The 15,484-nt window shown below is 37.4% G+C and overlaps 1 protein-coding gene across 3 annotated transcripts in view; it reads right to left on the minus strand.

The window, feature by feature from the left end:
- The window catches only part of Fbxo8 (F-box protein 8), a 48,219-nt gene extending 32,988 nt beyond the window's left edge, over positions 1 to 15,231 (minus strand). The window contains exon 1 of one of the 3 annotated variants that reach the window (XM_057752255.1): positions 14,791 to 14,846. In XM_057752255.1, the coding sequence (XP_057608238.1) occupies positions 14,791 to 14,800 (10 nt within the window). In that variant the 5' untranslated portion in view covers positions 14,801 to 14,846. The other 2 variants (XM_057752256.1, XM_057752257.1) reach the window with 2 other exon arrangements.
- Positions 15,232 to 15,484: the final 253 nt, after the last annotated feature.

Below are 15,484 nucleotides of genomic sequence, written 5' to 3' on the forward strand. Positions count from 1 at the left end.
AGATAGTTCGGAAGTATTTTGCAAAATTAAATATACTTTGAATCTATAAAGACTCATATTTCTTGTTATTTACTTATGTAGGTTAGAAGCATCTGTCCAAACAAAAACCCTGTTCATGAATATCTGTAACAGTTTTATTTATAATTGCCCCCCCCCCCCCAAAAAAAGATATACTTCGGCAGGGAGTGCATACACAATGGCACATCCATACAATGAAATATTACTCAGCATAAATAGTTTTAACACTGAAACACAATGCTAAAACAGATATATAACTGTTGTCACTTGTGACAGTTACTTGACCAAAACAATTCAGATGAACAGTGAAATCACCTAATTGCCAAAAATTCTAATTGAAAACACATTTTTATATTTGCAAAAATGAATTTTGCTATAAATATTAATTTTTGTGATGAAGTTAGTGTTGGCTATTTATCTTTACTAAGTAAAATAGATAATTCTATCTTTAAAATATTTTTGTAAGAGTATACTAATTTACATGTAAATAGAAGTTATTCTCATTATGCACGGTAGTGATTTCTATAAAGTTGTTATAAACACTGGAATAGTGAAGACAGAACCACTATGGAAGGTTAAGTTTCTGCAATGACCAAAGAGTAAATGAACATGATGAAAGAATTTGTTTTCCTAAATTATGCAAACCCCTGACCTATCAAGTACTTACTTACTCCTTACACTATCAAGTAATGGTATGTGTGTCTCAGAGATATCGTATACATTTTTGTTTTAAGAGCAAAATAATTCATACTCAATTTGAAACACATGCACGTATGACATAGTGGACAGTAAATTCTGAAGTCTTACCTTCATGGATGCTAAGTTACCTTGAACAATCACTGGGAACATGTTACAGGGACTGAACAATAGCTATTTTTACTAATTTAATCATAAGATTTTTTATTTTGATTTGTTTATTAATATTTCTTACATTTCAATTTTCTGTTTCTAAATTTCTATGCTGTTATAGCAGAGTAGCCCAGCTGACATTAATAGAAACAAGATTTAAGATGGATTTGAAAACAAAAAAACTTCTAAAAACTATTTACTTATAATTCATAAGCTTAATTAGCTAAAGCTCCATTTAAAAATAAATAGCACATGAAATGGCTTATGTAAAGACTAACTGATGTGGGAGTGTCATATCAATCTGTTGATTTCATTGGTTAAGTAATAAAGAAACTGCTTGGCCCTCATAGGTTAAAACATAGGTGGGTGGAGTAAACTGAACAGAATGCTGGGAGGAAGAGGAAGTGAGCTCAGACTCGACAGCTCTGCTCTCTGGAGCAGACACCATGCTCCCCTCTCCCCGGCAGAGGCGATGAAGCTCCGACCCAGGATGGACATAGGCTAGAATCTTCCCGGTAAGTGCTCCTTGGGGTGCTACACACATGAATAGAAATGGGTCAAGCAGTGTTGAAAAGAATACAGTTTGTGTGTCATTATTTTGGGGCATAAGCTAGCCAGGCGACCATGAGCTGGGGCAGCAGGAACACAGCCCACAGCTCCTACTACAACTAACGACCCGTGCTGGGTCCCCAGGACCCACAGAGTAGAAGAGAAACGACTCCCATAAACTGTCCCCTCATCTTCAGATATGTGTAGTGGCAAAGGTACACCCACACGCATACTGACATACTCATACAAATGCACACATATATAAACAACACAAAGTAAAAAAAATAACAATTGAGAAAGAGTCACGCTCCTTTGGAGACATGGCCACTGGTAGGTGGCTCAAGCCCCAGAGGGTGGCCCCACACTCATGTGCATATGGGCAGCACTAACTAGATTCAAGAGGGTTTTTTTTCTTCCCTTTTTTAATATTAGAAGAACATGAAGTTGTGTGTACGGGGGTGACAGGAACTACAGGGAGCTGAAGGGAAGTCATGACGATGGCTATGACAAAAAACATTGGATAGATGTATGAAAAAATGTAACAAATTATTTATAATGGAAGAAGAGTAGTTTAGAATATTGCAGAGAGGGAATCACAGGAAAAAGAAGGGAACAACTCAGGGGAAGATATGAAATAAAAAAAAAAGCTGCTTCTTTACTTGCACAATAAGGATAAAAAAGATTCTTCTCTTGGGTCTGGAGACATAATTCAGCAGTTAAGAGCACATACTGGTCTTGCAAAGGACCTGAGTTAAGTCAGCAGCCACTCTGGGCAGCCCACACATGCCTGTAACTCCAGATTGGTGGGATCTAATATTCTGGCCTTGTGAGTGCCTGAATACACATCCACAAAACAGACTACAGATATACAGCACATACACAGAATTAAAAATTATGTCCTTTTTATGAATTAATGGTTACCAAAAAAAAAAAAACACCCTAAAGACCATCAGTCATACTGGGGTCCATACATCTTAAGTCAACATTTTATTTCCTCAACAATCTAATGGTCAGTCATTAAAGTACTACTAAACACATACACACCAGCGACTCTTCAGAGAAGCTAGCGGTTTTCTAGGTGTATTTGTGTGTTTGGTTTTACAGTATGTGTGCATGTGCACAGGGAGGCCTGAAGTCCTCCACTGCTCTCCATCTTTGGTTATTGATACAGAAACAAAAGCTCATGGACTGGGGGCAATACTGATTGGTCAAGGGGCTTCAGGGACCAGCCCCCACCTAGGCTTTGCTCATGGCTGCTAAGGATCCAAACTCGTCTTCATGCTTGTATAACTGAGCAAGTCCCCAGCCCAAAGTTAACAATTACAACTCTGATTTTAACAGATATTTCTCCTCCACATGTTGCATGTTCTGGGAGCCGCCTACAGCACTTCTGGAATATGGAGTTAGTGGAAAAGGTTCATCTTTCTCTCAGCTTTCATATTTCCAGGCCACTTGATATTTCCTTAAAAGCTTGAAATAAATATTGTTTTGTTTTGTTATTGAGATTTGGTCTCTCTGTGTAGCCCTGGCTGTGCTAGAATTCAATAGGTAGATTAGACTAGCCTGGAACCCAGAGATCCATCTGCTCTGCCTCTTGAGTGCTGGAGTTAAAGGCTTGTGCTAACATGCTTAGCCTATCAAGAATTCTTAAAGCAACATTTCTTAAATACGGACTGAGTTAGCTAAAGGCAAATTAAAACAAAAGCAATTATGATACCTTGAAAAGGGAAGCTTGGAATTAACCTGATAATGTGTAACATTACTCTTGAACAAACTTTGGACAATTTGGATATTAAGTAAGAAGAACAATAATGTTATATTCTATTAACATTCAAAAAATTCTACATAACTGACCAATGAAAATATAAATAAAAAGAAGAGAATGCTATTTTTCAACAAAAATCACTAATAAAGACAAAGAATAATGGAGATAAATATCATCCCATAACCTTCAGAGAAAAAATAATTCAAGTTATAATTATTAAGGTATATATTATAATGAATCTTGAATGGAATTTGAGACAGAAGTAGCAAAGGGATTCTGATAAGAAAAATTAAACAGTAAATCAGTATTATTTTTGATATTTTGAGAATTAATTAATATGTATGTGTGTGTGTAATGTGTGTATAGTTGTCCAAGAGGTCGAATGAGAACATCAGAACCCATGTGCAGACATGGGTGTTGGGACCTAAACTCTGGTCCTTAGAAGGGAGAGAAAGTGTTCGTTAATCACTGTCTTTGACCACAAGAATAGTTATTTTTAACAGTAGAGAAAAACTTTTAAACAAAGTAGGGGGAAATACCCCTTAATCTTTTTTGGATATGGAGATTTAATTCCTACAGTTTGTTCTTGTTCTCATCCTTTTGTTTATAGTATTACACATAGAACATTTATATAATACTTAACATAAACACTAACTAACAATATTGTTTCAGTGCTACAAACTATTTATTTACTACTGTGTGACAACCACTAAAAACTTTTATATGTCATTACACCTTAATTCTCACAAACATCTCCAAAGCTCAGTAGAAGTGTCCAATAAGGTTATGATCACATAGCTGGCAAAGAGAAGATATAAGACTCCTACTTGGGTGTATACGAATCAGCAAACAGTACAGGCACAGCTGCTGAAGCTGAAATGCTGACTCATCACCAGTTCTCTCTAACCTGTTTCTGCTCATTACCTAAGCTAGGCTGCTGCTGCCAGCTAGAGCTCTAGGCTGTCCGGTGGAAAGCTCACGGGCTTTCAAGTGAGCTTAATCAATCTTCAACAGAGACTTTGATTAGTTAATAATCTTTGATTCTCATTTTTTCTCACTGGTAAAATAAGGATTGATAATTCTTATCCCATGGGCATGATAGCACATAAGATTTGGTGACTGTCAGAACAAAAAGTTGTTATCCCTTCCATCCTTTTTAAATAACAATTTCAATTTTGTACTTCCACCCCAGTGTCATCTATTTGATTATTTTAGACTTAATTACCTAAGTAATCATAATCCTACTTCTAAACTATATTTAGACTCTATGAGGTTTAGAGCAATTCCATCAAGTTTTGCTAAGATGAAGCTAACTGCTTAGGCTGATACACCATATCTAAAAACTAAGTGACCCACAGGGAAAACTATTTTATAATACTTCAGTGCAACAAAGATCTTTTTGACAGGTTCTACAAACCTCTTTTTTAAAATATAATTTATTTAACTTTGTTTTATGTGCATTGGTGTGAGGGTGTCAGATCCCCTGGAACTGGAGTTACAGAGTTGTGAGCTGTCATGTGAGTGCTGGGAATTGAACCTTGGATCCTCTGGAAGAGCAGCCAGTGCTCTTAACTGCTGAGCCATCTCTCCAGTCCCTACAAACATCTTTAAAAATAATTCTATTGTTTTCATTACTCGTGTGTGTGTACATGCGCAGGTCTGCTGCATATTCATGGGTGACCAAAAAGGGCTGAAGTGGGCATCCGATCTGGCACAGGAGTTACAGGAAATTTTCTATTGCTACTGGTATGTTTTCTAGAAAGAACTCTAAGAATCGATATGAAGATTCTGTTAGTCCCTAGTGTCCTTTTGCAAGTACCATGAAGATATATTTGTCATTTAACAGAAAATTTCTATGTAGTACTAACACACTCATATCACAAATTATCTGAATTATAAAGTGATATTAGTGTGTCAATTGTTGAAAGCAGTATTTTTTGAATTAGTATCTCACTGCATAGCCCAAACTTTAAGTTGAGTCTCAGCCTTCTGTATGACAAGTATTTGTGATCACACTGAGATCAGTATTTTCAGACACTTTTCAAGACAGAATCTTGCTGTTTAGTCCAGGTTGGCTTCAGACTTCGGACCCTCCTGCCACAGCCTCCCACAGGTGCTGGCATTACAGGTATGCAATAGTACTCCTAAATTATATTTCTATATTATTATAAGTTTATTTAGAGATAAATCTACTAAAATAGTAAGTTTGGAGTACATGGATCATAAAATTTTTATTCATTTTAATTCTTTTTATCATAAAGCTTATTAAAACAAATAGAAACTTCATAAAACACATACATATATGTGAATATATTTATGTCTAATATATGTATATTATATATGTTGCTTATAATTCTGTGGTAACTACCTGCTTAAAAATGACATGGGAATGCACAAAATGGGTTCACATTTCCAATATGTAAAAGGAGGATGGCCTTTCCTCTATGTACTAAAGTTAGCTGACACCACACAAGGGACTACATGCATAAATCAACCATATATAAAGTTGATTTAAAAACTTGATTCAAAAGCTTCAAACTGAGTATGTAGCTCACTTTCAGAATGCCTACCTAGTGTACGCAAAGCCCTAGGGTTCAATCCCCAGCACTACAGAGACATAGAGAGAGACTTAGAGAAAAACTTTAATGAAAGCTTTGAAAACTGTCCAAGTGTGCAAAAAGACTGGTGTGATTTGTCAAATTGTAATTATCTTAGGTTTTAGCACATTTAACTAATTGTTAAAAACCTTACCGAACCATCTCTGACATCAGTTAACTCACTGTATCTGAACTGAAATAAGACACAATCAAAGATAATAAATCTTTAAGGACACAGATCCTAAAATGATGCCTTAACTGTTTAAACAGAAAGCATTACTGTTTAGATTAAGACATAATTGGAAAAAGTACTATTTGTGTGCCTCTTAATGATTAAAACAGGACAACGTAGGGCTGCGGATGTAGTTCACAGGGTACTTGCCTAGCATGCCTGAAACATTCAATCAACAGCAGGAAAAAATAAAGCAAAAAGACAATGGACATTTAAAAGGCAAAATGGTGAAATTGGTATTGCTGTACATAAACTAATATGATCAGGACTGTTAAATAATGTTCTAATACATGTGGAAATGGTTTTAGTCAATAATTTCTTAAAACCAGACTAAATTTAATTTAAATCACCTAATTTTTATATATACTTGTTTCTACTAAAATAGTAAGATAAATATTAGAAGTAACAGTTTAATTGCACAAAACCAAATATTTAATAGAAAACCCAATTAAAAAATATCTAGACATTAAGTACTAAAGTCTGGGTTTTATTGTGTTGAAACTGGAAACTGTGGAGTATATAATGCCTGCTTCAGAGAAATGAACAAAGTGTTTTGGCACTAGTACTGTGAAGGAGAAGTTTATAGCTCTAATTATTTCATAGTTTGCTGTCTTCTAAGCCTCCATGCCACAGTGTGGGAGAAACTAAAAATCTGCCATGATATAAGCCAAGACAATTTACACAGAAATATCTTTTTTTGTTAGTGTGAATTGCATTATCTCTTTTCTATTCATTTTTCATAGGACACATTTTGATAATATTTTCCCCTCCCTCCAGATCCTCTCATATCCTCCCCAACTTTCTTCTCAACCAGCCTCAAATTATTTCTCTTTCTCTTTTTTGTTATTTTCTTTTTTAAAAAAGAAAACCAACTATATTTTTTCATTTTACATATCAATCCCAGTTCCCACTGCATCCCCTCCTCCTTCCTCCCTACCCCCCCATCTCACTCCTCAGAGAGGGTAAGGCACTTTGCTTTGGGGAAGGTCCAAGGCTCTCCCTATATATCTAGGCTGAGCAAGGTATCCCTCCAAAGAGAATAGGTTCCCAAAAAGTCAGTAGAAGCAGTAGGAATAAATCCTGGTGCCAGTGGCCCTCCCTACTACATCTAGGCTGAGCAAGGTATACATTCAAAGAGAATAGGATCCCCAAAAACCAGTACATGCAGTAGAGATAAATCTAAGTGCCACTGTCAGTGACCCCTCAGTCTGACCCAGCCATACAACTGTCACCCACATTCAGAGGGTCTAGTTTGGTCTTAAGCTTGTTCCTTCCCAGTCCGGCTGGAGTTGGTGAGTTCCCATTAGCTCAGGTAGACTGTTTCAGTGGATGAACCCATCATGGTTTTGACCTCTTTGCTCATATTCTCACTCCTCCCACTCTTTAAGTGTGCTTGGGAAGCTCAGCCCAGTGCTCTGTTGCAGGTCTCTGCCTCTGTTTCCATCAGTTGTTGGATGAAGGTTCTATGGTGACATTTAAGATATTCATCAATCTGACTATAGGGCAAGGCCAGTTAGGGCACCCTCTCCTCTATGGCTTAGGGTCTTAACTGGGGTCATCCTTGCAGATTCCTAGGAATTCCTCTAGTGTCAGGTTTCTTGTTGGCCCCATAATGGTTCCTTCAATCAAAGTATCTCTTTCCTTGTTCTCATCTCTGTCCTTCCTCCATGTTGTCTAGGCCATTCCCTCAAGTTCTCCTTCCCTCTCCCCTTCTCCTCCTTCTTCCCTCTTTTTCCCCTTCTGCCCTTCCTCCCCCCTCCCGCCCCCATTCTCCCCATTTTGTCAGGTGATCTTGTCTATTTCCCTTTTCGGCTAAGATCAATTGCAGTATCTGCTCTTATCAGAAATATCTTTTAAATGTAAAAACTCTACCAGTTCCATTTTTCAAAACAGTTGAATGTAAAAACCTGAAGGCCGACCCTACTGGTCAGAAAAGACTTTTGGATGTATTTTTGTATAGAAGAAAAGCAGCCGAGGACTGGACAGTGGCTCAGCACTTAAGAGCACAGACGGCCCATCCAGGGCACTCTGATCATATCCCAGCACCCACAAGGCAGCTAACAACCATGTGAGACTCAGGGGAATTGATGCCCTTTTCTGGCCTCTGTGGGCACTGCATACGCACAGTGCATAGACATACATGCAGGCAAGATGCCAAACTCATAAAATAAATGTCAGAAAATAAAAAAAATAAAAAGCACAGTTTTCATTTTTAGAAACATTTTGTAAAGGAATTTTAAGACTTAAAAAATGACAGAGCTATTAGCAACAATGATATTAATTTACAATAAAATTTCTATACAGTTTACTTCCAGTAGATGGCTGTATTTCTTAATGATGGTATTTTTGACTATCACTTTTTCACTCATCACAGATATGTGTGTGTGTGTAGAGAGAGAGAGAAATATATATTTCTGTTCTTTTCAAAATAATAAACTATTTCTATGAAAAACAAAATAAAAATTTTATTTGTAGCTCTTATATACTAATATAAAGCCTGCCTATTAAAGAATGAACAATTTTAATCTAAACATTCCTATATAAATTGGGTGGTGGTGGCCACAAGCCTTTAATCTCAGGACTTGGGAGGCAGAGGCAGGCAGATCTCTGAGTCTGAGGCTAGTCTGGTCTACACAGTGAGTTCCAGGATAGCCAGTGCTACACAGAGAAACCCTGTCTTGGAAAAAACCCAAACCAAACAAAAACAACAAAATTCCTACATAAGTGAATATCAAACTGTAAGCATAAGAAAAGGCGATTGCACTAATGCTTTTACACAATTTCACTGAGCTGAGCATTCAGGTGGCACATGCTATGGCAGAAACCCTACTTACGTTACTACTGATTTGACGAAACACCATGACCAAAAGCAACTTAGGAAGGAAAAGGTTTATTTGGCTTTTACCTCCACATCCCTGTCCAGCATTGAAGGAAGTCAGGACAGGAACACATACAGGGCAGGAAGCTGGAGGCAGGAATTGATGCAGAAGCCATGGAGGGGTGTTGCTTATAGGCTTGCTTATCATGGTTTGATCATCCTACTTTCTCCTAGAACCTAGGACCATCAGCTCAGTGACAACTCCATCCACAGTGGGCTGGGCCCTCCCCCATTGATCACTAATTAAGAAAATGCCTCATAGCTGGATTTTGTGGTGAGATTTTCTTTGTTGAAGTTCTCTCCTTTCAGATGGTTCTAGCTTACGTCCAGCTGACATAAAAACTAACCAGCATACTCAGTAATGAAGAATGGTTCATCTTTCAGTTAGTATCTACACAATGGCAATAGGAATAGAAGAGTCTCTCAAAGTCACATTTTAATTATTTATTTTCCTACAGCTAATTCAATTCCATAAAGTTCTTTCTGAGCTATCTTAAGTCATACCTTAGTGATGACTAACAAAACATGAATAGTTTTATTTAAATACTCACTGTAAGATGCTAGCTTTTTTCCACTATTTTTTTTTTAAATCTAGATAGTGGGAATGAAATTAGTAAATAAACATCCTATCTCAGATAAAGTGCTAACATATCTCAGACAGTTATGTCTAAAATACAAATTTAATTAAATTTTACAGAAAAGAAATTTATGTATCTTAAAAAATGCTTTTCTCCAACAGACTGAAACAACTTGATGCTTGGTTATTTTAGGTTTTAAAATCTTCAGGTGCATGAAGTGATATTAATGGCATAACAATGTGGGTGAGTCTGTGAGAAAATTCTTTCTGCAAGGCATTCACAATCAGATTGGCAGGCTATAATTTATGTCTGGACATCCAGAACAGACCACCAAAGTTGTTTAGAATAGACTGGTGAAAAAAAATTTAAAAACACCTGATAACCAATCACACCCCTAAAATTTTGAGTCCACAGCTCCAGAGAAATGAAAGAAGGTAAGTCTGCAAGGTGGGCTTTCTAAAGAGAAAAGGCAAACAACTAAGCACTAAGAGGTCACAAGGCGCATTAAACACATAAAAGCTCCACTCATTAAATGTAGAGATCTGGCCCTGCAAAAGCGGTTTTCCTTTCTAAAAGGCAGACCATTTGTGGGTTGTTTTAATTCAAAAAGATTTACAATATTGCCTTGTTTTCTAAGGTTCGTCCCACCCCCACCTCTTTAATTTCTTCCTTTAAGTACTAGCAAAGAACATTTAAACAAATGTAAGAAAATGAAGACATGCTATGCAAACATAACCACAATCTGAGAAGTTCAGGCTTATTTAATTTCTTCAGTTTGCTTTAATCCAAACATGCTGTTATGTTTTAACTTGTAAATATAATTAATGTATCATATTGTTCACAGATACTAATTTTAACTAAATTGGTTCTCCTTTTAAAGAATTACTATTTAGCATCAGGACTGCACCAGCACCCACGATGGCACATTCCAGTCTACATCCTCAGTGCAGCCAAACTAGGGAGGAGTCAGAAGGAAGCAAGTTTGAGCTTAGCGCCTTCCTTAGCAAGCTGTGAGAACTGGGCTCTTAAATTTTAAAGTCTCAGTTTCCTCATGTGTAAAAGAAGGGTTCTGAGCTTGATACCCCAAATCTCTTTCAGGCATACATTTTTTTTTTTGCTTCCAAGGAGGATTCCTGCAATTAGTAAAGAAATATAAGACATTCAAGTAAGAAACCAAAAGTGAAATTATCTGTTTGCAGATATGACCTTACATGCAGAAAACACTAAGTATTCTACAAAACCAAAAGTAAAACTATAAGCTGAAACTCACAAAGGAAGCCACACCATGTCAAGTATTCTTTTTTATAATACTGATTGATTGGAATTTTGTGATTATGGAGAGTTGGAATGTAGCAGATCTAGAATCAAATTATCTTGGACTACTTTTAACCCCCTAATTGCCATCCATTGCCCACTGAGTCTGACCTAACGTCCTTGTGACTGTCACATGAAACCTTTTGGGATGCATTAACTTAACAGAGCAACAGCTTTCACCAACCGAAAAGCTAAGCATGTATCAGACAACGTCTGAAACCTGTGGCAGAGATTTCCTTGATGTATTATAACCTTCCTCATTTTTTACACTGCTTTTGAAGAGTGCCTTGATCTGGACTTTCTTTTGTTCTGTAGCTATAAAAATGTCACAAAACCAATACATGCTGGAACATGGTATTTGGGATAACCATGTTCTCAGACTGGAGTCATGTCTGGCTCCAGAATAAACTATCTTTTAATCTCTTTGAAGTGAGAGCTGAGCTTTTGTGTCAAAACGAAAACAAAACCCTTAGAATTAGCAAATTAATTCAGCAAAGAGGCAGGATGCTAGGTCAATAGAAAAAATTAATTGTATTTCTATATCCTAGTGAACAATCTGAAAAAGAAATTAAGAAAACAATTTTACTTACAAGAATAAGAAGAACACAATATTTAGGAAGTAATTTAACCAGACTCTAAAATGAAAGGTAGAAATGTTGCTGATAGAATTTAAAGGCAAATAAATAGAAATACATTCATACTCATGAATTTAAAAACTTAACATTGTTAAGATTTCAATACTATATATAAACAATCTACATGACAGTGCTTACATGAAATACTTAGAGCAGCCAAACTCATGGAATATAGAATGGGATTACTAGGTCATGGGGAAAGTCACAGGGATCAGATGGTTGGTGGCATAGACTCTTAGTTTTAGAATTATGGAGATAGTGGAAGTGGTCACATGCCATCATGAATATACTTAACACCATTGGTCTGTATGTTTTAAAGTGGATAATATGATGCATTTTATTTGATGTACATTGTTTTACTGAAACTGAAAACTAGAAAAACGATTTCACGATTGCATAGAAACAAAGGAAAAAGGAAAAATGCCTAAAAATGAATAACATGAAAAGTTGGTGGAGATGGTGGGGTTTATTTAGCATCCATGCTTCCCACCTCATTTCTTCACCACCATCACATCTATAAAAAGCTAAGGAGTATGGGCAGATAAAGGCTAAGTTTGGTTTACTAGTTAAATCTGGTTCCTTCATTTAAATGTTTAAACAATCCTATGCACTTTATTCTTGAAGAATATGTAAATGGTTAATTCTAGAATTAAGCTTCATAAATTTCTTGCCCAAACTTAAACTGCACATATTTATTTTATGTCTATGAATTTGGATAATAGTTTACAAATAAATAAGGATTTGTAGAATCTTTCAAATCTGGGAAGATGCATAGGCAATTTTATATTGGGTCTTAGCCCAAACAGTGCCATAACAAACCCTGAAGCCAGAACCTTTGGCTCCCAATAAGCTTTTATGGTTATGGTAAAAGCTGCACAGATGAAGAGCAATGAAGTGGATAGACAGGAGGTGGTGCCAGATGATGCAGGACAATTAGGAAAGGAAGAGAGCTGTCAATCTGTACCTGCAGATTGCTGAGAACCAAAGAATCTGACAGGGTTAGGAATCACGTGTACAATCAAAACATGTTCTGACTTTCTTGTGACCCACGGATAGTAGGAGTACTTTGACTTTTTGTTTTTAAAAAACCTGTATCTTTATCTGATCACATTCAAACCTACACAATAACATCAAAAACCAACGTATCTTATGTACTAAAGGAATGGTACCTGGATAAAACTAAGTAGACCCAAATCAGTTTTTTTTTTTACTTTTGTAAAACCCAAAATAATACAACTTTAAAGGCAATCAAAATTTTATGTATTGCTATTGTTAAGACACTTGAATACAACTCTGTCTTCAAAAGTCCAAGATCACATTTGAGTGTGTACCCTCTTTTTCTTAAGCCCCTCTCCCTCTTTCAATGCTTATACAAAATCTACACTAAAATTTTTCTTAATTAACATTGCTTCATAGGTCTCATCCTGAGGTGGTTTTACGGTGTAGTTGTTTATTTGTTTGTTTTTCAGTATAGTTAAAAGTATTTTGGCTCCACTTGAGGAGAGGGTTCTACAAAGCACCCCTTGGGATACAAGTAGCAACAAGGGGTATAGCTTATTCTGCTACCACCACCACTCACAAATGCCATTTAATGCTTTTTAAAAAAATTCAAAGTATGTTTCAAAAACACACCTCTCCCACCCCTATTTAATCACACGGGTTTAGCACAGATTTGCCACTGACCTGCATTTTATCTTTATCCACCCTACCTAGCCTTTCTTTACTTGTTTCCCTTTTACGTTCATTTTGACCAGATTTCAGCTACATAAAACGGCAACAGGTAAGAAATACACAATCTCCAGTTGTGATATGTAGATCCTAAAAACCAAACATTCCTTTTAGACACCCTATTCTTCAGGTGATTAAATGATAAATTATATTCCTTCGTATAATTAATATAAAATAGATTTAAAACTATTTTTCAGGAAGGGCTGATACTAGTACATATTACTTCAAAATCAGGCTGTTTCTTCCCCTTGTCAGACTCAAATTCTCTTGGACATATTTTGCCTCAATTATTCTTACTTATTAACTACTTTAACTGTTATACGTTATCAGCCACAGTAGCTATGCCAGGTGCCTCCAAAATGCCTTCCAGAGACCATGCCTCCTGAGCTTTGAGGGCTGTGTTATACTCTCCCTTTCTAATGTGAGTTGGATTTAAGACTCCTAGCAAATAAAGCACAGCAGCAATGATAGGGTATCACCTCTAAAGTTAGATTATAAAATATAGGTATCTTCCTTCAGTTTGGATCCTCTTTCCTGGACTGCCTGTAGTAGGGGAAATCCACTACCATTCTGTAAGGTAATGAAATGAAGAAGGACAAACAGAAAGCACATGTATGCCCTTGGAAGCAGACCCTTACTCCATCTCAGCGGAGCTTTTCAGTAATGCCACAATCCCAGCTACAGCTTAACTGATACCTCAAGAAACAAACTGAAACACCCTGTTGTTTGTTGCCCTGCTTCTTGACTCAAAGAAACCAGGATAATTCATGTTTGCTGTTTTAAACTGTATTAAGTTTGGGGGTAACTGTTAACCAGCAGGTCATAAATAATGAAGTAACTCAGATAACTGTCCATTTAGACAAACTTCATAAAGATGGACGTTTCTAAATTAACCTGAATAGAATCAATTTATTTATTCTTCATTCTGAGACTCCATTCTGTAAACCCCTTTCACAAATGTAACTGGAAGTGTCTCTCTTAGGAGTGTTAAGTACCAAAGTTCAGACATTAAATGAAAGGGAAGAGGGCTTAGTAGGCGGTTGCAAATCCATATTCTGAACATTGGGAAGCCAGGTCGAAGGGATTGCTAGCTAGGAACAGACGGGACTACAGAGTGAATTGTATACCAGCCTGCAGTATATAGGAAACCCTGTCTCAAAATAAAGCGAAAAGGGGAGGGCAAACGCTGAAGTAAAAAACAGAGTGCATTCAATTACAATAATACAGGTAATGCTTTGAAGAGAACACTGGGGGGTTCCTTAAAAATCAACGTTTGGTTTGTAAACCAAGTAGCCACAATTATTAATTAGTAAATACAGAACGCATTTTTGAAAAGGGAAACAAGTAAAATATATCGAACAGGATTGCAAATTGATATGATTTTTGTCTGATGAGAAATATGTATTAAGTATATACCATGTGGGAAGTGTAGTCTAGTCACAGAAAAACAAAAGACAAGAATTTAACCAATTTTATAGTCAAATTGACATCTGTAGCAACTAGCAATCAGCAGTGATCCTAAACTGTCTATATTTGGATCCGTATTAATGGGGTGTCATTAAAAAAAAAAATCAGAGCGCCTGGGCACCTAATAACACAATCATCACCATAAAAACAACACATACACCTTAAAAAAGTAACCTTCACCATTCGTCATCTTTCTTTAAAGACGACCGACATCGCGTCGCTGCCGGCAAGTCCCAAGTCGACCTCTGTACCAATGGCCTTGAAAGAGAAGGAAGAGACCTCTCTTCCCGCCTCTCGACAGCGAGACACCGTTTTAATAAGCCACCGCCGCTGTCACTCAGAATGTCGTACCGTGTCATTGGTCCTAAACGACAGCTTTCTGGGCCGGGGCTGCCAAGTGGCGAGCACCCGCCGTCTTGATTCCCGAGCAGGAAAGTGAAAGCGTACAGGTGGAAGAGGTCTCGGAAGTATCGGGGCCGACGCGAGTACCTGAGCGACCTGCGATCTCCACCGCCGCCGCGACGACTCAGCCTCTGGGCGGGAGCTGTCAGCCGAAAAGAAAATGGCTCAGCCGGGAACCGATGCCCAAGCCATGGAGAGGCCTGTGCAGACCGCACGCGTTCACGCTGGGGAGCACGACTGCTGCGGGAGCACCAGAAACAGCCCCAGCCTCCTGGAAACTCGCACCTCCGCCTGCAGGAGCCGGAGGGGCGGACAGGGCAAGTTTTTTGACGTTTCCTATTGTTGCCGGAAGTGACGTCGCGGAGGGAGCCTTAAACAATAAAGGTGGCACTTTCGCAGTTGCAGATTCTCCAGAACGTCTTTATTTCTCGTTTCTCATTCTGAACGATTATAGTCATAAAAATTGTACTAA

This window comes from Chionomys nivalis, chromosome 20 (assembly GCF_950005125.1).
Source record: "Chionomys nivalis chromosome 20, mChiNiv1.1, whole genome shotgun sequence".
Lineage (NCBI taxonomy): Eukaryota > Metazoa > Chordata > Mammalia > Rodentia > Cricetidae > Chionomys > Chionomys nivalis.